The sequence below is a fragment of the Arvicanthis niloticus genome, chromosome 15 (genome assembly GCF_011762505.2).
Source record: "Arvicanthis niloticus isolate mArvNil1 chromosome 15, mArvNil1.pat.X, whole genome shotgun sequence".
NCBI lineage: Eukaryota > Metazoa > Chordata > Mammalia > Rodentia > Muridae > Arvicanthis > Arvicanthis niloticus.
This window is the reverse complement of record NC_047672.1, coordinates 1507598-1531640: the sequence shown is the minus strand read 5'-3', so window position 1 is coordinate 1531640 and position 24043 is coordinate 1507598. Positions and strand designations below refer to the sequence as shown.

Genomic DNA, 24043 nt, shown 5'->3' with positions numbered 1-24043 from the left:
TGTCAGTAGTTCTGATGAAGTCACCAAGGTGACCCCAGGCAGTGTGGCTGATTCGAGTAAAGGATAGGTCCTGTGACACGGGCAGAACTCAGAGTAACACCACTCTGAGCCAATGAATGCAAAGATGGCCACCACACCAGAGTCTGAAGACAAGGTAGCCCTGTGCTGTGAAGTTCCCTGGAAGCATCCCCTGCCCACTCCTGACTGCCAGGACCTCCAGCCTCTGCAGGGAGAGGGAATGAGTTTCCATTGTCATAGGCCACCCAGTTTTCCGTTTTTCCTCTCTGCAACCCTGGCCTCTAATTGGTGACCATACACATAAAGGGCTGTACTTAGGTCACTGGGCCCCTGAATCCAGTCAGTGTGGGTTCCCCTTCACTGTCAGTGAAGGCTGAGAAGGAGGAGGGCTGACCTCAGGCCCACTCTTTACAGCAGGGGAAGGAATAAGTTTGGAGTGGAGGCCTGGAGCCTTGAGCTCCTATCAGACGGAGGTGGGCCAGGGAGAGCACTTCTGGCCCTTTGTATCTGGCTGACAGGACTATGGGGGAAGCAGGTGGTGTTGAATATTGCTTCTCACAGGGCACAAAAAAAGGCAACAGTAGCAAGCAGGTAGATGCTTTTCATTGGCTTGGTAAGTGTGAATGTTCTGCTGGTTTATACAGTGTTAATTTGGGAGATATATCTTGTTTTGACCTCATGATCCTAACTAGGTCACTGGTCTTCCTGGAGTCGGCCCCTGGATCTCCTCTAAGCTGTTTAGAGAGCTGCCTGTTGTGTATGCACGTGTCCTATTTGCTGTCGGGATTGATTGTTCTTAACATAGTAATCACGTTCGAACATCACCCATTAGCCTGAACTCCCAGGGGAGCACCAGCTCATTCTAAACCTTGGCAGCCCTAAGCATAGGAGGCAACTGACTTGTTCCAGGTCACAAAGTATGTGAGATACCTTTGCCAGACAGTGCATGCGACAGTACTCCACCACACACACACACACAAACACACACACACACACACACACAGAGAGAGAGAGAGAGAGAGAGAGAGAGAGAGAGAGAGAGAGAGAGAGAGAGTGTTAATCCTCTCTAGAAACGCAAGAGATGCCCAAGGTGTGCCACCTCATTTCCTAGGTGTTGCTAAACCCAGTCAAGTCGACAAAAGATTAAACCGTCACACGAAGCTTGGTGGTGGCAGCTGGCGCTCATGAACTAGATAAGCGCGTGCCCAGCAAAGTCGGCCTCTCTCCCACAGCCCCTGGAATTTGCTCTTGGGAAGCAGTGAACTGCTTGTCCTGGCCTTCAGACTGCTGACCTGATTTAAGTAACACTCTGTCCTTGGTGGTGTCTCTTTTACGGGGCCCCAGAGGGCCCCACACAGCCTTCCCTGTGCCCAGCCTGTCTGTGCTGCAGTGACCCATGTCACTGCTGTCAGGCCATCAGGCCTTCTTACTTCATGGTAGACAAACATCATTTCCAACACAGCAACTGAGCTGAGCCACGCTGCCCTGTGCTACAGAAGACACAGCCCTCGGACAGCTGTGCCCCTCTTCCTCCTATCTTGACTTTATCAAGGCACCAGGGTAGCGTGAGGGTAGAACTGACCTGATCCAGTCCACCTTTTATGGGCCAGAATCTGCTTCAGTGAGGTCAGAGGTTGGCTGGGCGTTTATGGAGTAGAGATGAGATACAAATCTGAAGAGGGCATCCCCAGCCCTCTGCTGAACAGGCATGGTTTCCAGAACAAGGGACAAAGACTGACATACAAAGTAGTTTGAGCAGAAAGTGAGCAGGATAATGTTGAGGGGCTTCATTCATGGAGCCAGTCTCTGTCTGCTGACTTCATTACTTAAAAAAAAAATCCCTTCTGTTCCATATCCTTGAAGTCATGTGTTTCTGTATATCTACCATCAAAGTATCAAAATGCATTCTTCCATCTTGCCCCAGGTGAGCCGTGGACAAGATGTGCTGTTTTCCCAAGTGATGACCTTCCAAAAACAGGGTTGGAGGGGTGGAGAGGAGTGTAGGAACACACACTTTAATTCCCTCACTAGAAACACAGCAGTGTGAAATGGTACTGACATGGAGGCTGTGCTGCTTCACACGAGACACTGGGTGGGGCCAGTTTCGTATCCAGGCAGAGGTCGGGGGCCTAGGAGCATGCCAAAGACACTTTGTGGACACCTTAGTAAGTACATCGGCCAGCTGGGCAAAGTTCCTCAGTGAAGGGACTAACCAGGCAAACTCATTAGGCAGACTGGTGGAGGGGAAGGCATTAGGCCCAAGTCTTGTCTTACACACTTCTTCCCTCCCACTTTAGTTTATCTTGTAAAAAGTTCACTTTTGTGTTTGTGTGTGTGTGTGTGTGTGTGAGACAGAGAGAGAGAGAGAAAGAGAGAGAGAGAGAGGTTTGTCTGTGTGTGCATATGCATATACGTGTGTGTGTGCATATGCATATACATGTGTATATGCATGTGTGACATGTTTGATGTATGTGTTGAGTATATTACATGTGTATGAGTGTAAGAGTGATTTGTGTGTGACATGTTTGGGTGACATGTATGTATCTTTGACATGGCGTGTGTATATGTGGGCATGTGTGTGAGAGTGATTTGCCTATGACGTGTTTATGTGACATGTGCCTGCGTGTGTACGTGTGTGTATACGTGTGTACATGCCTGTGTCTCTGTGTGTACACACACGTGGAGGCCAGAGGTTAACTTTAGATATCATTCTTCAGTTATTGTCCGCCCCATCTTTTGAGATGGGGGACTCTTCATAGGCCTGGTGCTCATACGTAGGCATATCTGGTTAGCCAGGAGTCCCATCTCCTCCCTCTATGTGCTGAGATTACAATGTGCCCTACACATGGCTTTTTAAAAACTGGTTTGGGTATCAAACTTGTAGGCAGCTGACCTGACAGACCTGACGGCTGGAAGGCACCGCAGGTCTGTCAGCTTGAAAAGCAGCAGCACCGCCGCCGCCGCTTCGGCGCAGCCGCCAACTCAAAGCGGCTGCCCGTTTTTGCTCTCGGCGCCACTGACTAAAAGCGGCTGTGGCTGCCAGCCGAGAGAAGCAGCACCCCAGCCTCAGAGCAGCTGACAGGCTGACATTCGCCCATGAGCCGCTCTGAGGCGACGATCCAAGATGGCGGCTACTCAGGCTCTCAGGTAGAACTATCAGTGCACTGCGCAGTGCACTTAGGAACTTGACTCCAGCCCCTCCCAAACGGGGCATGCAAATGAGGTACAACTAGGGTACCACGAACTTGGCCAATCACCCCTCCCGGGTGGGGTATGCTAATGAGCATGCTAATGAGTCATTGCAAATTGACCAATCGGACACCTCCATGTGCTTTGCCACGCCCAGGGCTGGGGGTATATAAGTAGCCCGTTCTGGGCATTCGAGTCAGTCTCTCCCAGAAACCTAAAAGAGCGCTTCCAATAAAGGCTGTTGAGAAGAATCTGCTTTGTCGCGCCCCTTGAGCTTCTCATATGTGCACAGCAAGCACTTCACCAAGTTGGTTGTCTACCTAGCCCTGAAAGTTCATCACGTCATCTGAGGTGAACTGAGGCCTCTAGGAGATAATTTATGCTACATTTAACTATTTGTGACAGCCACTGCCCCATCTAAGTCTTTACCACATTCAAGGAGAGATGCCTTTTCTATTGGTCTCCTTTCTACTTTTGTTTTCTGGACCTTTTCTTGCATCTGATTTCACTCACACAGTGTGGCGGTGTGTAAGATGAGAGAGCAAGGCTGGGGTCCCATGGTCCTGAGCTTGCAAGCCCATCAGTTGCTTACCTTTTTTTCCTGGCTCTTTGGTACTGTGGCCACTAGGGGGTGCTACGGCCTCACATGCTCAACCTTGAGCAGGCGCTGCTGTGGCCCTGCAGAGGAAAGAAGCAGGAACCGACCCTGTTCACGTCTTGTCCTGGCAGAACCAGGAGGCTACAAAGAAGATGCACACCCCAACATTCAGTCCATGCCTCACAAGGCCCTGCTAAATGCTAGGCACCAGGCAGACCACAGCAAACAAGTTTGTCCCTGACACCCTGGAGGTAGGCGGACATATGTACCCTAGGCACCAGCATGCTTTGTCAAGTGCTCTGAAGAAAATCAAGAGGGTGCAGGGGTGCTACCACATGTAGGGAAGTCAGGAGCAGCCTCTCAGATGGAAAGACTTTGGTCCAGATGGGAAGGAAGCAGAGAGGGCTCTGATGGACAGCCCAAAGATGGCATGCCTGGCAGGAGAATGCAGGACATTTCTTCCAGTCCTACCTGAGGAGGAAGACAGCTAGCTGCAGGTGAGGTCGGGGGGTGGAGCCTCACTGGTGGAGACCAGGGCTCTTTAAATGAATGATTAGGGAAGCCCTCTAGGATGTCAACCAGAGGAAGGGGTGCCCTTTGCAGAAGCTTGTGCGGCTGCTGCTCAGAGCGTAGCTGGGACTGAGACCATCTGAGAAGCACTGAAACAGATCTGAGATCAAGCCAGTGGGCTCCAGCCTCCCTGGGGACATCACTTCAGGCTTGTTTTCCTCTAGAAATCCTTGCCTAACCATGCTTGGCTTGAGCGGTCCTCTGGTGTGTGAGAGCTGAACTGTTACTACAGTCTGTTGCCTCCTGACTGGCTTCTTTTGCTCCTCTCTGTGAAAACCAGAGCTTGACTCTTCTCCCGGCTCTTCCTGTCCTGCCCACTCCACACCGCCACCATCCGACCAGTTCCAGTCAGCACAGAGGGCTACCCACGGCCGAGCTCTAGCCTCTGGGCTGACCGTGGAAGGCACTGTAACCTGAAGGGAAAGCTGGCCTTCACCAATGCCACAGAGAGACCTCCAGCCCCCTTGTTGTGGTCTACCCTCTGTGGGCTGTGGGACCAAGAACTCAGCTCCTCCCATTTCTCTCCCCTCTCCTGCAGATCAGAAAGGTCCTGACAAAGATATTTAGACTAAGATATATTTTGCAGCTAGCATGAAAACAAATGGCAGCTGATGCTGGCCAACCATGATCATGTACTGGGACATGAGATAGGAACCATTGGGTCTGTTCCTTGGCCCCCATTGAGCAATACATAGAATGTTGTCTTAATAAGCAGTGGTCCACACCCACTGATGTTGCCGATGGAACAAGCTCCACTGGGCTTTGAGGCCTTATCTTTGTCCCAGTAGGAGAAAAAGAAAAAGAAATAATAATTTAAAAAAAAATCCCTGGCCTGACCTGGGTTCCATCTCTTCTGATTACACAAAGGCTGTTCAGGTAATGACACAGCCCAGGGCTAGACAGGTGAAAATCAAAAGACAGAGAACACACCCGGGGCCTGGGCCATTTGCATCTGCCCAGTAGTAGAAAATCTAAGCACAAAGCATGCAAATGAAGCCTTCTGGCTTTCCTGAAGCGTGCTTTGAAAACTGCTTGATTGCCTTCTTCAGCAAGAGATGCTTTTGAGATCTTGGGAGGTGATTCAGTTATGCATGAGAACCTGAGTTCAGTTTATCCTAGAACCAATGTAAGAAGTCTAGGTTTGTGTGGTAGCAGCCCCTCAGTGCTGGGAAGGGAGAGGCAGGAGGACCCCCTAGGGCTTGCTGGCCAGCCAGCCTAAACTAATGGATGAGATCTAAGTTCAGTGAGAGACTGTCTCAAAAAGCAAGGTACATGGATCACACACACACATACACTAGATATTGCCATCCACTACAGAATACCCTAAGATTTCCCCTGGAATCTCTTCTGTGTCTATTATTTTATCGTGCTTTATCAGAGCTCTGATTTTATGATCTGGGTGGAGGAAGTGCTTGCCATCTGGAAAATACCACCCTAGATGGTCAGAGGAGTTGAGATGAGTTTGGAATGCCTGAGTCGAGCCAGGCTAAGGTGTGGAGAATCGGCTGCACAGAGGGACTGGCAAGATGCATTCTGGCCAGAGGTGTAGAAGGTATCTTTTCTAGCTCTGGCTTCCAAGACTAGCTCAGTATTGACTTAAGTCATGTGACAAACCTCCAAAGAAATTTCATTTTCTGTGCGGTTAGAGTGTTCCAGTTCTGCCTGGAAGACTAGGAGTCCAGTGTCGTCCTAAGTAGAGAGACAGGACCTCCCCCACCCCACTCTTGCTCTGAGCTTGGATCTTTATCAGAGTGTCACAGTGCTGTCACAGCCTTTGAAATACAAATGAGTTTATTTAACTTAAGACTTCGGCCCCTTTCACAAGACTGCAGCATTGGATCCCAGACAGCTCTTCTTTTATAACCCAGAAACTGGGAGTTTATTTTTCAAATAAAAGCCTGTTTTCCCATAAAACGCTGAAGGTTTTGTGCAGTGCGGGGAAGAATGCACTCCAGCTTTCAAGGGTTCAATTTGGAGTCTCCAAGTCTACAATTTACACGCCAAGGGCTTCCCCAGGGCTGGGGGGAGGGGGGAACTGCCCCAGCTTGCCCTGCAGAACAAACACAGGGCAGTGGGGCAGCCTATGTGTGGATCAATGGGCCGTTGTGCACAAGTACAGAGCAGGAACCAAAGGTCTAGGTCTAACTGGAGTGAGTTCACTCCACCAGCCATTGGGTCTAGAAGCACAAACGGTTGCTCTTCAGACCGCCCTCCCTCCGGCACCTTCTCCTAAAGACAGACACCTCTCTCATCCCCTGACAGTCAGGGTCCTGCAGGAAAGTGAAACTTGTAGATGGTTACAGTCAGGTGGCTCTATGGCTGAGGTGAGCTGAGCTATAACAAGAGCCTGAAAGTCACCCAGAGATTAGCAACAAAGCCCTCCCTCCCAGGGTGGGAGAATTAAAAAAAAAAAAAAAAAAAAAAAAAAAAAAAAAAAAAAAAAAGGACAACATAGAACAGCCAAAGGGTACCCAAGGGAGGATGAAACCTGAGCCATGGCTGCCCAAAAGGAGCCCTAGGGACTGCACACATTTCCTAAGGCCTGACCTCTAAAGCTCCACGGAGGAGCCAGGGCATCTCTCAGCGGTGTCTGTGGCCCTTGGGAAACGGAAAAGCAAGGAGTAGGTGAGAGAACATGGCATAGAGGACATTGGGTGGCTGTGGGGCCGCGTCACAGGGGCCATGTCACTGGGTCTTGGTGACAGATCCATTGGGTTCCTCCCAGCACTTGGGGACAGGAGCCTCACCCTGCAGTCTAGGAGCAGCACATTGGTGATGGAGAATTGTACACCCTTCCCTGACAGGAGCCCAAGTCTCAGGCACACTTAGCATGCTTCCTTCTGTGTCATGTGTTTGGTGTGTACCTGGGGCATCACTGTGGGTCTCTGATGGTGCATTTTTGCTGTTAGCTTTCAGAGGACTCCATGGGGCCTGGGCATTAGTTCAAACTCTGGAGAGACAGGGAGTGGGTGTCATTAGCCTTCCTGAAGTTTTGCCAGAGAAAGAACCTGTGAAGAGGAAGCTTGTGACAGGGTGACGGGGTAACAGGGTGACAGGAGGGGACCCTGGCACACTTCTCCCTTGATGGAGAAGTCTTTGGGAGGAATGTGGTGCTTCTCTAAGAAACCAGCGTACAGTGAACAGAGTGTGTCATACCACAGCTAACTGGGAGCCAGGCTACCTCTCCTCCTGCAGCGATCATGGATGCTTCTAGAAGGACCCTCCCAGCAGCCACAAGGGTTACCTCCTCACTTTGTCAGGTCTGGGATCCAATGGCCTAATGCCATTGTGCACACAGGAAGAAGGGACAGTAAGATAAATTGAAGCAGGGCTCTTAAACACAGGTAGAGATTGGATGAATGAGGGGAGGAGGCTGTATGTGCCATCTGGGGAAAGGCAGGTCTGCAGGTGGGCACGGGGGGGGGTGGGTGGGGGGCATGTAGACAGGAAACATACACAGTGTTCACAAGGGCTTGGACCAACAATCTGAGTGTGTCTTCAGATGCCATGATTCAACTTAGCATGAGTCTGCTCAGTGCCCAGCAAAACAAGATTTACTCTGGCTGGCCCACTCCCCAGGCACAGCTCCCTCCTCGGAGGCCACAGCTCACCCAGCCTTGGCCCGCTAGCCTCACTGGGCCCTGTGCTCACTGGCTACAGCTGGAGCTTTCCAGATCCCGGCAGCTGGCAGGTCTGCAGCCCTCTGAAAAACGTGACTCATCCAGCCTGTCCACAAAGGGAAAGTATGTGTGGCATCCGGGTTTCCTGAAAAGTGCAGCCATCGCATGGCACAGCTATGTGGCCTGGCACCTAATGCAGGTCTAGGAGGGCGCCCTCTGGTGGCCACCATGCACCTGTTCTGAGAAGGAACTCCTGTCCTTGCCAGCCCAGACTGGGCTGTGTGGGTGTTGGGAATGAATCATGAGTCTTCCAGTCCACACAGCCTGCCTGAGGGACACTCCAGCTGCTCTGGAGACAATAAGAACTGCTGCTAGAATGCATGGCGTCTTTGTCCCCCCCCCCTTACTTCTCAAGCCTCCCTCCATTTTGAAGCAAGGTTGTTATGTAACCCTCCATTTCACTTCATAGCTGAGGAGGGCCTTGATCCTTCTACCTCCATCCCCAGAGTGCTGGGTTATAGAAGGTACTGTGCATGGTGCTGCAGGGGGTTGAGGCCAGGGCTTTATTCATGTTAGACAAACACTCTAATAAGCCACACCCCTAGCCCCTTTCAATTCCCTTTTTAAAGTAACATTCCATTTTGACAGCTTCAAACTCTCAAAAAATAATAATAATGATAATAGGTAGAGGAGACCCCTGACATCCACTTCCGGTCTTCTCATGCATGTGCGCACACACACACACACACACACAAAAACATGTACACACACCCACTACATGCACATCCAGACACCGTCGCACAATCTGAAGAGCTCTCTTGTGCTCTTCGCTCAACTCACAAAGCTAACATCTCTCCAAGTTTGCTTAGCTCCGGACATCTGTCTGTCTGTCTGTCTCCCCCCACCCCCTACCTCTGCTCATGGAGTGCTCGCTTGTCTGTGTAGACTCCCAGTGACTGAGAGTAAATTACAGGTACAACATCCCTTAACCAGTGGTTCTGGACCTCCATAATGCTGAGACCCTTTAATACAGTTCCTCATGCTGTGGTAACCCCCAGCCATAAAGCTATTTTTGTTGTTGCTACTTCATAAATGTAATTGTGCTACTGTTATGAATCATAACATAAATATCTGATATGCAGGATATCTGATATACGATCCCAAACGAGTCATGACCCATAGGTTGAGAACGGCTGCCTAACCCCTGCTGGCTCTGTGAAAACAAGGTGGATCCGCCACTATCAAGTCCAGGAAACTAATGTCAACAAAGGGTGATTAGCTCCACTTCAACTCTGTTTGCATTCAGCATGGCGTCTTAATGACATCCTTTTTGGAAGCACCGCAGACACAACCCAGTCTGTGGCCCTGCCTCTTCTGTCCCTCAGCCTCCCACAGCTCCTCTACGTGTCTCATCTTCCATTACCTCAGCTCTTACCCAGTTCGTACAGGCCACAGGCCAGCTATTGTGTGGCTGCCCTCACCCTGGGTGTGCCCAGCACTTCCTCATGATCAGATTCAGGGTTAGCTGTTGGCAGGCAAGCCACAGGCTGCTTGCTTGTGCTGGGGCCTCACAGCAGGCAGCCGGTGACTGTTCCAGCACCTTCCTGGTGATAGGAGCCCTGAGGTCCAGCCGGGGCCTGCCTGCACAGTGAGGCTGTCTCTCTGCTCTAATAAAGGGTTCGTTTCCCTTTGTGACCAGCCAGCGTTCTGGGTCAGGCCCTTAGAATGCTGTGTAAACAGCTCATTCTCACCCAGCGTTCACTTGCTACTTTTAGCAGCAATCAATGAATCTTGCCTGAATTGTGGCTGTGATGGCCGCCAAAGAGTGATATTCTAATTCATCACTAATTCTGCATTAGCTGGTTGGAAAGGGAGTCTTTCTCAGGAAATGATCTACCGTCTTTCCTGTGTGTATATATGTCTATGTGCATGCATAGATGTGTATCTGTGTGCGTATATATCCGAATATATGTGTGTGCATGCTTATATATATGTCTGTGTGCATGCATGGATATATGTGTGTGCTATGTGTATATGTATGTGTGGTACCCATGTATGTACAAACATGTCTGTATATAAGTATGCATGTGCATGCATGAGTGTGTGCCTGTGAGTATATGTCTATGTACATATGTGCATGTGTCTGTGTGTGCATGTGTGTGTGTGTGTGTGTGTGTGCATATGTGTTTATGTGTATGAGAGTATGTCTGAACTCGGAGATTTGTTTTTTAGTTACTGAGTTAAAATGTTCCATTGTCATATTCGGATGCTCACACTGTCTGAGACTTGCCCAGCAGGAGCCCCATCAAATGGCTCCTGGGTCTTTTGACTGTCCCCACACTGCTGGAAACACTGCCAGAATGTTTGGCTTATCTTACACACTTCCCACTCTGGAAGGAGTCTCTTCTCTGAATAATGTTTTGGCCATCTCGTTACTGTTCAGTGGCATAAAAGTGTTAGCTGCTTCGTTATGGATGGCGGCAAACAACACTTAAAAGGAAGGCCTTGGCCCTGGAAAGGCTCCTTGCTACCGGGGTGCCACTGCTTCTAGGACCTCTCAACAGACCAACTGCAGACAGTGTAATCCTTGTGAATGGGGGAGTAATTGAATAAAGACACACAGCAGGATACCATGTAGCTGTGAGAAGTTTACTATTGAAATAAGATAGTCAAAGATACGGAGACACACGTCTAGCACAAACATTTACCACTATTAGAAATACAGATATAGGAGAATTTATACAAATTGTTTCCCCCAGGATTTGTGGATTTAACTTATTTTTGTGGTTAAATGCACATACTGTACAACACCTTGGCTATGTAGTTTTAAAGTTAACAGTAGAAGGCATTAAGTGCATTCCCAGAATTATATAGTTACCTCTCTAGTCTGAGGGCTATTTCACAAGTGTACCAGGTGTCGCCATGACAAAGCACCTGGCATGGGTAACTAAGGAGAGAAGGCTTCCTTTGGTTAATGATAGCAGAGGTGCCTGTCTGTGGCTGCTTCAGAACTGTGGTGACAACCATAGTGACTTTAAGTTGAACTTGTTGAGGAAGGACCAGATAGTTTCTAGAGAGGCTCTACCAGGCACATGGCAGTGGAGACTTCTCACTTCATGCGTTCAGGAAGCAGAGAAGAGCTGAGTCTCAATATTCCCTCCAAGGGCACACTACCAACGACCTTTCTTCCATTAGACCCCACTTCCCAATGGAATTGCACACTGGGCACCAAGCTAGCAGCACATAAACCCCTAGGGAACACTGATGATCCAATAATCACCCCCAAACAGAGCCCCGTCCCCATTACTCATCACTTCCCAGTCCTCCACTCCCAGAACCTCCTTTTGCCTCTGTCTTTGCGTGTTTGGGGTTCTTGTAAAAATGGAATCATAAATGTGACTGGCTCCTCACACTTTACATTTTGTTTGGAAACTATACATCGTAACATTTATCATGACTCCATGCTTTTCCTGGCTGAATACTATTCCCTTGCATAGATATACCACATCATCACCCACTCATCCAGCGATGAATGTCGAGGTTGTCTCTCCCTCTTGGGTTTTGTGACCAGTACTGCTGTGAACATTTGTGTGCAGGCTGCTTTAATGGCCGCCTTCAGTTCTTTTGGTAGATAGCTAGGAGTAGGTTACACAGAAATCTCATATTTAACTTAACTTACTGAGAAATGTCCAAATTGTTTCCATGATAGGTGTTGTATTTTTACATTCTCAGGGGTATTAAGGTTCTGTTTTTTCTTTGTCAACAGAGATTCTTCACACTGTGGTTAGGATTCATGGCTCCTATGAGTATTTTCTCAAGCATGTGTGTGGTCCTGATGAAGCTTCCGAGAGAGGAAGGGGGGGTGTTTATGTGTACCACAGGGCTTTGGGCTTTGGATTCCTTAAAACTGGAGTCACAGGGAGTCATGATCCACCTGATGTGGTGCTGGGAACAGAAACCCCCAGTCCCCTGGAAGAGCAGCCAGTGTTCTTAACCACCGAGCCATCTCTCCAGCCCCTCCTGCCCATTTTTTAATTGTGTTGTCTTTTTCTACCTAGTTTGTAGGAATGCTTGAACTGTGAATGCTTTGCAGATTATATATATATAATATATATATACATATTATATATAATATATTTTATATATATTATATATATATATATATATATATATATATATATATATAGCAAATATTTTCTCCTCTGTGAGTCACCTTTACTGATGAAATCCTTTGACGCTCACAAGTTTGGTTTTGATGGTGACCGGAACTGCCGGAATGTTACCTCTTTGGGCTTGCTCCGTGTAGTCATGTAAACTTGTTAAAACAAGGATGCCCCTTCAAGATTCTCAGAGATCTACAGACTTTGTACGTACTGGCTCCTACATTTTAGCTGAAAATAATTCCTGCATAGGTTTTCTCTTCTCTGTATGTTGGTGTGTGAGTACTCCACTGGTGTTTGTGCAGAGGCCAGAGGTCAATACCAAGTCTTCCTCTGTCTCTTCTGCTTTGTTCCCTTGAGAGAGGCTATCTCACTGAACCAAACTGCCTCTCAGTGTTGGTTCAGCTAGAACTGCCCACCAGCAAATCCCAGCAACCCCTCCCTCTGCCCTCTTTGAAGCTGGGGTATAGACATACACAGTCACATGGCATTTTATGTGGCCCGGGGTTCCTGTCCCAGACCCTCAAGCTTGCACAGCAAGCCCTCAGCACCTCTCTGTGTTTTTAACAGTAGGATTCCCTATGGTGACTATCAAATCTCAGTGGGCTTAGATGTCATTGGTGTGAGCGGAGCTGGGTGAACTGAGGTGGTTCATCTTTGCCAAAGCAAACACTCTCTTGTCACTAACATTCCCCTGATCTCGTGTGTCCCCCCCCCCCCAGGCGCCACGAGGCTAGGTGTGACCCTGAGTGTGCTGGGATGACTCCAAGCCACATGGTGGCTCGAGTCAGGTGGGGAAGGGCCATGTCTCGGAGGTGTGACTCAAACACAGCCCCAGAAGGAGGAGTAAGGGAGGCCTCAAGGGCGACTTCACTAAGAACCAAGCAGCAACGCGACCTTTAGAACTCTTCGTGAAATATGACACACTATTTCGAAACCAGCAAGAGTGCTCTTGCCAGTGTGCATACTACACCCTGCTCCAAGGGGATCTGAAACTCACACCCCAAGGTTTTGATTGGCAGCAGCCTTTCAGGGACCTGAGTGCTTCTCAGGCCCTGTGAGGGTCATAGCCTTCAAAGGATTGAGAATGAGGTTTCTGTCAGCGTGTCCCCAGTTGCCTTTCCTACATCCCTGCCACAGAGAAGCCGCTGCTGGGTCCTAACTGTACTTGGACAGCGGAGCAGGTCAAGGATTCCAGCTCTCTTCCAGGCCATTCTGGAGTTCTGGAGGCTCCAGTGAACCTCTGTCCCTAGATATCCCTAATTGAACAGTAGCAGCTGCCTCCTCCTCCCATGCTGAAGACATAGGAAAGTGCTCTAGGGCAGTCTCTCCACACAGGACATGTGGACAGTGTCACTAACCAGGCCAGCTGTGATCTCTGGGTGGTGGGACTGGCACTGGCATGTGAATCCCAGGCCTCAGCAGTTGTGTACTTGCATGAGAGACGCCCTTCTCATGAATGGATTAACGTGCCCTTGGAGAGATGATGTAGCCCGAGTCTCAGCTGCTTTTCTCTCCTCTAGGTCCTCACAATTTTACTGAAGTCTGTCATGACATCCAAAGTGTTTCAGTGGTAATGAGGGTATAAGGGCTTTTCTGAAATGTAATTTTTTTTTTTTTTTTTTTTTTTTTTTTTTTTGGTTTTTCAAGACAGGGTTTCTCTGTGTAGTCCTGGCTGTCCTGGAACTCACTCTGTAGACCAGGCTGGCCTCGAACTCAGAAATCCGCCTGCCTCTGCCTCCCAAGTGCTGGGATTAAAGGCGTGCGCCACCACCGCCCGGCCTGAAATGTAATTTTAACACAAGGATCGTCTCTGTGGATGGTCCATGGACTTCCAGGTAGCAAGAGGATGAAATTGTCCCTAACCATGTGGCTTGATGAGGATCTTAGTGTCCCATCTACAGTCACGTGTGGAATGAGTTCTTTAGGGTACAGGTGGAGGTTTGGAAACCACTATGGTATTGACCAGTTCTGGGTAGCTCCCCCAACCTTGAATCTAAAATAAGCCCAGCTTAATAGACAGCAAGTGTCTCTATGTCTTAGCATGTCTCCCACGTATGGGAACATAGTCAGTCACCATCAGGGATCCTCTAAAGGCTAAATAGATTATTCACATGCTTTAGGTTGCAGGGTCACCAGCGGGCTTCCAGGACTAGAACAACGGACTCACTATACCCATAGTGCAGAGGTGTGGCCTATAGTATGAGCTGCCCCCAGGGCATGAGAATACCCCTCCTGTGTACACTGAAGTACTGAGCCCCTCTCCTGTCTACAGTTCCTTTGACTGTCCATCTGTGAACTATGACCACTCCTTCCCCAGCTCTGCCTCTATTGAACAGTCTGGCTTTCAACTGTTTTGCTGTAATAGACCTTGTGGCTCCAGGCAGTCAGCCTGTGCCTTCCCTAGGGACAGGCCATGCTGTTCCCAGGAAGCTCCACCTATTCCCCTGGCCCACTTCTCTGCTGCACAGCCACCTGCAAGATCTCCACCAGCAGGTACTTCTGTTTCTCTTATGGAATGGGATCCCTGTGAGCACCACGCTCTCAGGCTAACTAGAGAGAAAAGTAACATTTGAGACATAAACTGATGGTGTGAATTGAAAGTATGAAGTAGTCCAGGTTGTGGTCTTCAGTGCTCAGTAACCTTTCTTGTTGCTCAGTGCTGGGAATCTAAACTAGTAGCAGCAGTGACAATGCATATGAACGTGTCCACTGGGCCCTGTGGTCCTCTTGTCTCTGCATTCTTGTGTTCGTTTGTGGATTTCCGTGATGATGGGCTCCATTTGCTCTAAAGAGAAGTTTCTTGGCTTCTCAGGAGTGAGAGCTGCAACTAGATCTGAAGCTTTGGAGCTAAGAAGTATGTGCGTGCATGTATATCTCAGTGTGTGTGTGCATGTGTGCATATGCATATGTGTGTATGCGTGTGTGTCTGTGTGTGTTTCTGTGTGTGTCTCTGTGTGCATGTGCATATGCATGTGTGTGCATGTGTACGTGCGTGTGTCTGTGTGTATCTGTGAATGTGCACATATGTGCATGTATCTGTGTGTGTACATGTGTGTGTGTCTGTGTGTATCTGTGTATGCATGTGTGCATGTGCATATGTGTGTGTGCATGTATACGTGCGTGTGTCTGTATCTGTGAGTATGCACATATGTGCATGTATCTGTGTCTGTGTGTATCTGTGTGTGCATGCACTTGCACGCGTGTTTGCTAAGTCCATTCATTTACCTGCAAACTTCATGTTTCGTTCTTCTTTACAGCTGACTGGTATTCCACTGTGTATATGTTCCACATTTTCTTTATCCCGGCGCCTGTTGAAGGCCATTTCACTTTCAGGGACTCTGTTTTCATTTCCTGGCTATTTGTGATTAGGGTAGCAATGAACGTTGCTGGAAGCATCTGTGGAGCACGATGTGCGGCTCAGGGGACATAGTTGAAGGAGAAGGTGGAAAAATTGTAAGAGCCAGAGATCCAGGAGGTCGGCTGTACAGCAGTCTCTCCCAGAAATGGCTGCAGAAACAAGAGAGGAGCAGAGGCAGTACTGAGGACATGCTAGTGTGGAAGGCAGACATTTCCATGGCGTCCCACCCCTCCATAAAGAACTTCAGGCTGGTGATGACTGTTGGGAGAAGGAGCACCAGCCTCTCCCAGGGATGAGCGCCCTTCCTGGTAATGCAATACCAAGTGGTCGGACCCAAACCATATACATGCAAACCAAATGGACTCAGCAGGTCGCATTTACCATTCATACACACACACACACACACACACACACACACACACACACACGCACGCACACACACTATACCAATAAAAGAGGTTATCAATTTGAGGGGAGGTGGACACAGGAAGGGTTGAAGGGAGGGGCTGGAGTAGGAAAAGGAATCAGGATAGTGATACGATTCTATTTTAATTAAAAAATGTGTTAATTTTTTAAAGCACACATATAGAAACAACCCCTACAGTTATGGGCTGGGAAGGTGGTCCAGTGTTTAGGGCCCCTGCTGTGTAAGCAGGAAGAGTAGAGCCTGGATCCCCAGAATCCACGTAAATGGTGGGTGCTGTGGTAACCTGCCTGCAATTCCAGCCTTAGAAGGCAGAGACAGGATCCCAGAGCAAGCTGGGCAGTGAGAACAGCCTCATCAGTGAGCTCTGGGTTTGATTGTGAGACCTTCTCATCTCAGGGAAGGAGGTGGAAGAGCTGTTGAGTATATTGCCAACCCCAGCCTGGTGCTTTTACATCTATACACACAAGCATACACCTTGACACACATGCACCCCCAAACATGCAAAATATGCTTACCTGTGCGCAATCGCGCGCGCACACGCACACACACAAACACACACACACACATACACACACACACACACACGCGCGCACACACACACATATGCACGCACACGCACGCACACATACATGCACACGAACACACACACAGAGACACAGACAGACAGACAGACACACAAAGTAAAACCACCTAGCATTACACCTGTCTCCAAATCCTACAGGACTGGTGTTAGGTTGGTGTTCTGAGGGTGTCTATTGTCCCCTACCTGACTCCTGTTACTGGCTTCCTGCCCTTTTCAAGGCATATCTATAAAGACCTGGGCCACTTTACAATACAGTTTCATCCTATGAGCTCTCCCATCTTTCTTTACAATGCTTCCCTCTCCTAAAATTTCATGCCAGGCCAAAACAGCTCAGGCTGAACTGATTCCTCCTCATCCCCTATCAGTGGCAGCCCAGGACCTGGAATTCTTTTTTCCCTTCACCTGATTGGTCACATTCTTGAGTTCCACAACAAAGACTCCAGATGCTCCCATGGAGTAAATTCAGAGTGAAGCCCAGAGCTAGGCTGCCTCAGTGAGCTCTGGTTTCAGCATACAGAGGAAGTGTCTGCTCCTCTCCTGTGCTCAGCCATCTGACATCCCCAAGTACTGTTCTTCTTGGGACTTTACAGTCCACCTGCAAGCCAGGTCGGCAACTCCTGCTTTGTCACGGGCTCCTGTAAGGATATTTGGTCCCGTAAGGATGCAAATCAAGGTTTTCAAGGTTAGCTCTTACGCCTTTAAACTTTCAGGCCTGAAGGTGAAAGGTGAATGAATATAAGAATGTAGACTCTTGCCTGTTCTTTCTTCTGAGGAACTCACTGAGGCAGGCAGGGCCCCGGAGGTGGAAGAGGGGGGTGTTGAAGGAAAATCAGTAGCAAAATGCAAAGGTGTGTCTGGAAGGACCACTAGACATACACGAAGAGGCATGCTTGAAGAAAAGACTATGTGAAAAAAATGTGACATTCTTTTTTAATGTGTGCATTATGCATGCACAAGGTGTGTGTGTGTGTTTGAGAGAGAGAGGAGAGAGAGAGAGAGAGAGAGAGAGAGAGAGAGAGAAGAGAGCACGTGTATGTGCATGTTCCTGTACATGTATATGGGTGGAGGTGAGAACTTAAAGTTGGCTGCCATCCTCAAATTGCTTCCACATTATTTTTTGAGACAGGATCTCTCATTGAACCTGGAGTCTGCAATTAGCTAGACTGGGTGGCTGTCAGTGAGTCCTAGTCCAGCCTCCTCAGTATGGGGATTTTTGAGCATGTGGCTGGGTCCAGCTTTTGATGTGGGTTCTGGTGATCCAAACTGAGGTCCTTCTGCCTCTGGGACAACAGTTCAGTGACTGAGCCATCTCCCCAGCCAGTGGTGTAAATATTCTTACACTAGACAATAAGCAGAGTATGTGGAAAGAGCAAGTGAGTTTCAATCCATAGGAAAAAGATCAGCAAATGGAGGCCGGTGTGGCAGAGGCAGACAAGACGGCCTTGGGTTTATCTGGGCATTCACTCTGCAAGTGGTGATTAAACTGGGGGAATGTTCTAGGCAGCTGCTGATTGAGGGGATTTGGGTGCTGTAAGCCACTCAAAGACACTCCTGTTCTCCAAGAATGGTATTTTCATTATTGAAAGAATAACTACCATTTACCAAGAGTCTCTCCTAAGCCAAGCAAGGCACTGGGCAACTTCACAGTTGTTATTTCGTTTGCCCTGTAAAGGCTGAAGGGCAGCTGTCAATAGTGTGTCACTTAAAGATGACTAGTGGAGAGTCAGAGGAGCAGCTTGGTGGGATCACACAGCTGACAAGAAGCCAGGGCAGAGGGCAAAGACTTGAACCCAATTCAGATAAATCTGACTGTGCACGCATGCACACAATACAGCATCAGGCCAGCTTTTATTAGGTTGTTGTTTGCCCTCTTTTTTTGCATTTTATTTGGGGATGGGTCTTAAAGCATGTAGCCCAGACTGGCCAGGAACTCATGATCCTCCTGCTTGGGCCTCCCCAGTGGTACAATTAAAGTGGTACAATTGAATGACCGTGTCTGGATCATTATATAATTTTAAATTGAGAAAAGTTTAATTTTGTTCCGAGCACAGTTTTGGTTAAATTTTAAAAAACTTAAATGTGAAATTCCAAAAGTGTACTTCATCTTTTTCAGAGTTTAAATCACAGTAAGTTTGGGCCACTGTGTTTTTGACCACAGAGATACCCTACTAGTGTACTAGAGACCAAGCCAGATTGAGGAACTGGCTTTTGGTGGCCAAAGCACTGAGCCAGCAGCACCTGCAGTTTATAAAATCGGAAGTGTACCCAAGAATGGAAACCAACGCGCCATGCCTGGAACAAGGGGCTCTCATGGAAAATGAGGACAATCCCAGCAGTGTCCAAGGACTGGCTCAAGCCTCACAGCCATTTCCCAACCTCATATGAGTTTGGTTTTTTTTGTTTGTTTGTTTGTTTTGTTGTTTTGTTTTGTTTGGCTTTGTTTGGTTTGGTTTTTCGAGACAGGGTTTCTCTGTATAGTTCTGGCTGTCCTGGAACTCACTCTGGAGACCAGGCTGGCCTCAAACTCAGAAATCCACCTGCCTCTGCCTCCCAAGTGCTGGGATTAAAGGCGTGCGCCACCACTACCCGGCTCCCAACCTCATAGAATCCAGAGCAACACTAAGTCCCTACAGTCATGATTAACCAGGTGGGGACAACAGGAAAGAAGCTGACACCACACAGCCCCTGATCCTTTGTCAATGACAGTGTGACAGACGGATAGGCCACCATGGACAGAGACGGGCAGAGGCAGTAAGGGGAGGAAGATGGAAGTACAGGGTCAGATCCAGGAAAATAAGGCAGCCACTCCACAACTTGAGGGCCCTGTAGGCATGAGACAGCGAATGTGTGTCCCCTGTCTGCTCTGCACTTAGACAAAGGGAGGCCCTGGGAACAGCAGATCTGGGGCAAGAGCTGAGATTCCATGGTTCTCTACCTGGGCTCCTTGTCTGGCAGAGGCTAGTCTATTGAAGGGACTTCATCATGGTGGGGAAAGCAGGGCAGTGGGGATGTGAGGGCTTTGTTCACGTGACATGGGCCAGCGACAGACAAAGCAGGTTAGAACCAGAACAAAGGCTCACCCCTAGAGACTTAATTCTACCGGCTAGACTCCAAGACCCAGAGGGCCCACAACCTCCCCCGAACAGTCCCACTAGCTGGAGACCAAGTGTGAGGGACAGCCCATGTTCAAACCTTAGCACCCCTACCCTGTGGCATCCTGGATTCCCCTCATCATGGCCTCTTAACAGACTCCCTCAAGCTTGTTCTACAGCCTGTTGCTCTAGCTAGGGACCCATCATTTCCTTGGCTTTGCAGTGAGCAGGGGGTAACTGGCATGCCAAACTCTGCCAGAGAGTGACAAACCCACAAATAGCTTTCAGGCCTGAACTCACAAATGGCTTCTTGTGGGCTTGGACCCTCCTCACAAGTTGAATCCCTCTCCAGCCCCCCTCTAACCTCTCATTTCCAGATACCCTATTAGGTAACAAAAATTACCCAGACATCAGTTGTTTCTGAAGGTGATAGCATCTAAACAGGGAACTGATAAGATCCAAGTCAATCGTCCTCAGCCTGAGGTCCATTTAACTAATTTGGGGGTAAGTAGGTATCTGGGGGAGAAGCCACACAGATTTGGTTACCATTAGTTCAGGTAATTGGAATTTGATTTTTAAAAATTATATGTATGTGTGACTACGTGTGGGATCGTGCTTGTGAGTCCAGGTGCCTACAGAGGCCAAAAGAGGGTGTCTGATTCCCCTGGGGCTGCAGTAGTTACAGGTGTTTGTGATCTGCCCGTCGTGGGTGCCAGGAACTGAGCTTGGATACTCCAAATGAGCAGTGCATAAAATGCGTTGCTCTCAACCACTGAGCTGTCCCTCTGCCCTAGACTGTTAGAGTTGAAGCCTTGTTGTCGCCTGGTCCATCCTGGCTAACAAAGGTGGAAACACAGACTTCCTCAGAGTCAGAAGGCTGATTAGTAACCGAGCAAGTAACTTCTCTTCAGTAAAAGCTATCAGAAAAAAACAGCAAACAAACAAACAAAACAAAAACTAAGTTTATTTCCCTCTCTGGTGTTTCACCTTCTTATTTACTTACGCTACTCGGGTGAACTAAAGGGTTCATGCTTTGTCAGATCAGACATTAGGCTTGTGGTGGATGAGATTAGTGTTGGAGTTTCTGCCATAGTTGGCTGGAGGAGCTTGGAAAAGTCACAGCCCCGTCCTGAGCCTCAGTTTCCCCATCTGCAATAGGAGGAGTTGAATGAGATTGCCTCCAAAATCTGAGTTTTGTCATGCAGTCCTTAGCAATCAGGCTCCTTGCTTGCCTGAGACCTTCTGCTGAATCCTAGGGCGGTCCTGTCTCGTCTCGATCTTTCTGTGTTCCCTTAGAGGAGTGAGGGCCAAAGGAGATTGATTCAGCAGCGTCTAGCTAGCGTCTGGCTAGCCTTGTGCTCTCCGGGCTTCTAGCTCTCAGAGTTCCGAAGCACATGCATCAAAATAGTTGCGTGATGTCATGTCATAATGGAATGCGCTCTGGCCAATTGGTGCCAAGAATTGTCTGTACAGGGTGGTTTCCTTTTACAGTCTTCTTAAAGAGACATCACGCAGGTCTGCACATGACTAGCAGGCTAGTGCCGGCTCTGCCTACTTGGGTTCCCCTCCTGCTTTAAGTTGAAAGAGAGTAAATAACCCGGAGCTTGTCAGTGAGCTGGTGACCTTAACTACATAAACAGATCCCCTGCGAGGTTCTGTTTATGCCTCCGGTTGCTTCTTGCCTACTTAAGGACAGGCAAGGCTGACACTGCCAGGAGAGGAGAGGTGCGGCCAGTCAGGACTACTTTGCTCAGGACTCTCAGGGACCTGAGTGGGAACTGTAGAGGGAATCCCTGTGTGGCTGCGAGGCTGGTCCTGGAGCGTGACCTGCACCTCATACTAATCTGAGAGATCTTGTTGTGGACCCTCGGACCCACAGGCTGTGGCTGAGTTTGGCTGCCTCTCAGCAGTGGTAAGCTGTGGCTCCCAGGTATCCCGTGCTGCCATCTGATGCTGCTCCCCTTCTGATGAACACCCCCTTCCCCAGCTGAAGCTCACACTGGTTCTTCAAGTTCTGATATGTTCACCTGTCACCGCTTCTGTGGCCACAGTGACTCATGAAGCGCTTTGGAAGTCTGAGGGGCAACAAGAAACCCAAGGACCAAAGCCGAAGCACCCAGCGGCGCCAGTCGGAACCCCATGGCCTTTTTGGTAGGATTCTGTCCTTTCTGTTTCTCTGATTAATCCTATAATGTGTATGTGCATGCGTACACATGTGCCTGTGTACTCGTGTGTGAGCCTGGTCAGCTGCTGCTTCTTGCTCTGGGCATAACCCTTAGGCAGTGTTTAAGGAGAAAGAGTGATTGCTAACTAATGGCCATGCTGCTCCTAAGATCTGCCCGGCCAGCCACTCTTGCTAAAGCTATTTCCTTTCTCCAGCCCACCTGGCGCCATGTGGTGTAGGGGATCAGTTGGGATTGCTACTGGTTTAGGGGAAAATAGTAGCTTAAAGAAGAGCAAGGATAAGTCTGAACTGTGAGCGTGTGTTGCTACAAATGAAGTGTGTATGGAGAGAAACCTGCCTGTTAGAGGAAGGAGATCTACCTTCTTGGTCCCTGGCAAGAGATCTGGTGGACCTAGGGTGACTTGGGAGGGGAAACATCTGCCTGTTTTGTGTCCCTTGGGGAGAAACCTGCTGGGAACTGCTGCCTTGGGTTCAGGAGGCTGGGATCAGCACCGTTGGGAAAGCTGGCCACATATCTGTGGCTCATCTCAGGGACCTGCTCAGGAGGAATCTTGTGTGTTCTGTTCAGATAGAGCTGTACAGGTGGAGCCCAAGTTTCTTTACTTCATAGGGACCTGGATGCTATCTGACCACTCAACCCCCCAATGATAGCTGCCATGTTTTAAGAATCTGAGACTGGGGCTGGAGGTGTGACTCAACTGATAGAGTACTTGCCTAGCTAGCACGTGTAAGTCAAAGGTTCGATTCCCAGCACTGAGTAAAATTGGGCATGGGGACACACAGCTGTAATCTCAGCACTTGGCAACTGGAGGCAGGAAGATCAGAAGTTCAGTGTCATCCCTGGTTACGTATCAAGTTCAAAGCCAGTTACATGAGACCCTGTCTTAAAAAAAAAAAAGTGGAATGTGACATTTCAAATGCTAAAAATTAATTTAATTAATTTGTCATGGGTATAATAGCATAATGACTTTAACAGGACATCTAAGCAGTAAGTATAAGGTAGGTAAGCTGAAAATAAAGGAGATTCTGTCTGCCTGTACCTCTTACTGTAGCTGATGCATCAAAGCCCTGGAGAGCCTCAGTGCTCTGAGGAGGGCCAGCATAGAGACAGGGGCTCCTGAGTCAAAGCGTTTTCAGTCTCATGGAAAAAAGAAACAAGTCTGCAAAATGAACTGAAGAAGAGAATGCCATTTAGTGCTAGGGGGGCGGGTTATAGAGGGATGGGGGTGCCCATCCCAGCAGTGGGGGTCGGAGGGATGACTGGACCAGAGTCAGTGATTCATCTAAAAACCAAGACGCTCATTTTAGATAGCAAAGATGTAAATACTCATTTACTACAGAATTAAATCTGACCCTGTTATTGAACAAAAAGTCTAGTTTTGCTAATGGGGACAGTCAAGCAGACCTGTTATTAAACGCCTAGTATGTGCCAGACGGTGGTTTCTGCCCTGGTGTGTGAGAGCTGGCTGCCTTCCCATCTCCCAAGCTGCTGAGATCAGAAATAATGCATCTCCACCAAGTATCATAAGAGCTTGCATACAAAGGACGACTCTGCCCTCAGGATCAGGGACATGGGGGCTCTCCAGAGGAACAAGTGCAAACCTGCTGTCCTTCTCAGGCTGATGCTGCATGTGGTCAGTCGCCAGGGCTCTGGGGTCTAGGTTTCCCCTTTAGTTAGCTTCACACTGGAGTAAGAGCTGGGTACCTCCTCCATCGTGGCAGGCCTGGACCCACTGAATGAAGGGAAAAGGCCATGAATTATAGAGGAAGCTTCCTTCCAACTCAGCTTGGCTAAATCAGCCCACTCTCCCTCCACCTAACTCTCAACCCAGGATTTCCTGGTCTCTGGAGAAATGTATCCCCCACAGTCCAAACTGTAGTCTCCAGCCCTGCCCCTTCTCCATTTAAAACGATGGATTCAGAGCACCTCTTTCCAGTGAGGTCGCTCTGGCTGTCTAGGAAGTACCACTTTGGAGGTTGGGTTTATGTCCTTTCCTCTATGGGGAATTTTACACAAGCCTTTTCTTCTATGGGAGTTTGAGATGCCTGCCTGCTACTTATTCCCTGGGTCCCCAGAGCAAGCCTTAGGCGGTCAGCACCTGCTTCTTCTGCCTTTTTGCTCTCCTGTGCAGCTGGGTCATTGTCTTAGTTGGGCCTTTCTGTTGTCGAGATGAAACATCATGACCAAAAAGCAAGTTGGGGAGGAAAGGGTTTATTTGGCTTACACTTCCACATCATAG

At 48.8% G+C, this 24043-nt stretch overlaps 1 protein-coding gene across 5 annotated transcripts in view; it reads left to right on the top strand.

Annotated features, from left to right (window-relative positions):
• The window catches only part of Prkag2 (protein kinase AMP-activated non-catalytic subunit gamma 2), a 245056-nt gene that overhangs the window by 86079 nt on the left and 134934 nt on the right, over window positions 1-24043 (top strand). The window contains exon 1 of one of the 5 annotated variants that reach the window (XM_076913256.1): window positions 21120-21769. The exons of the other annotated variants lie outside the window; for them this stretch is intronic. Coding sequence (XP_076769371.1) covers window positions 21676-21769 — 94 coding nt within the window. The 5' untranslated portion in view covers window positions 21120-21675. Of the gene's footprint in view, window positions 1-21119; window positions 21770-24043 lie in introns of those variants that run through there. 5 annotated transcript variants of the gene reach the window in all.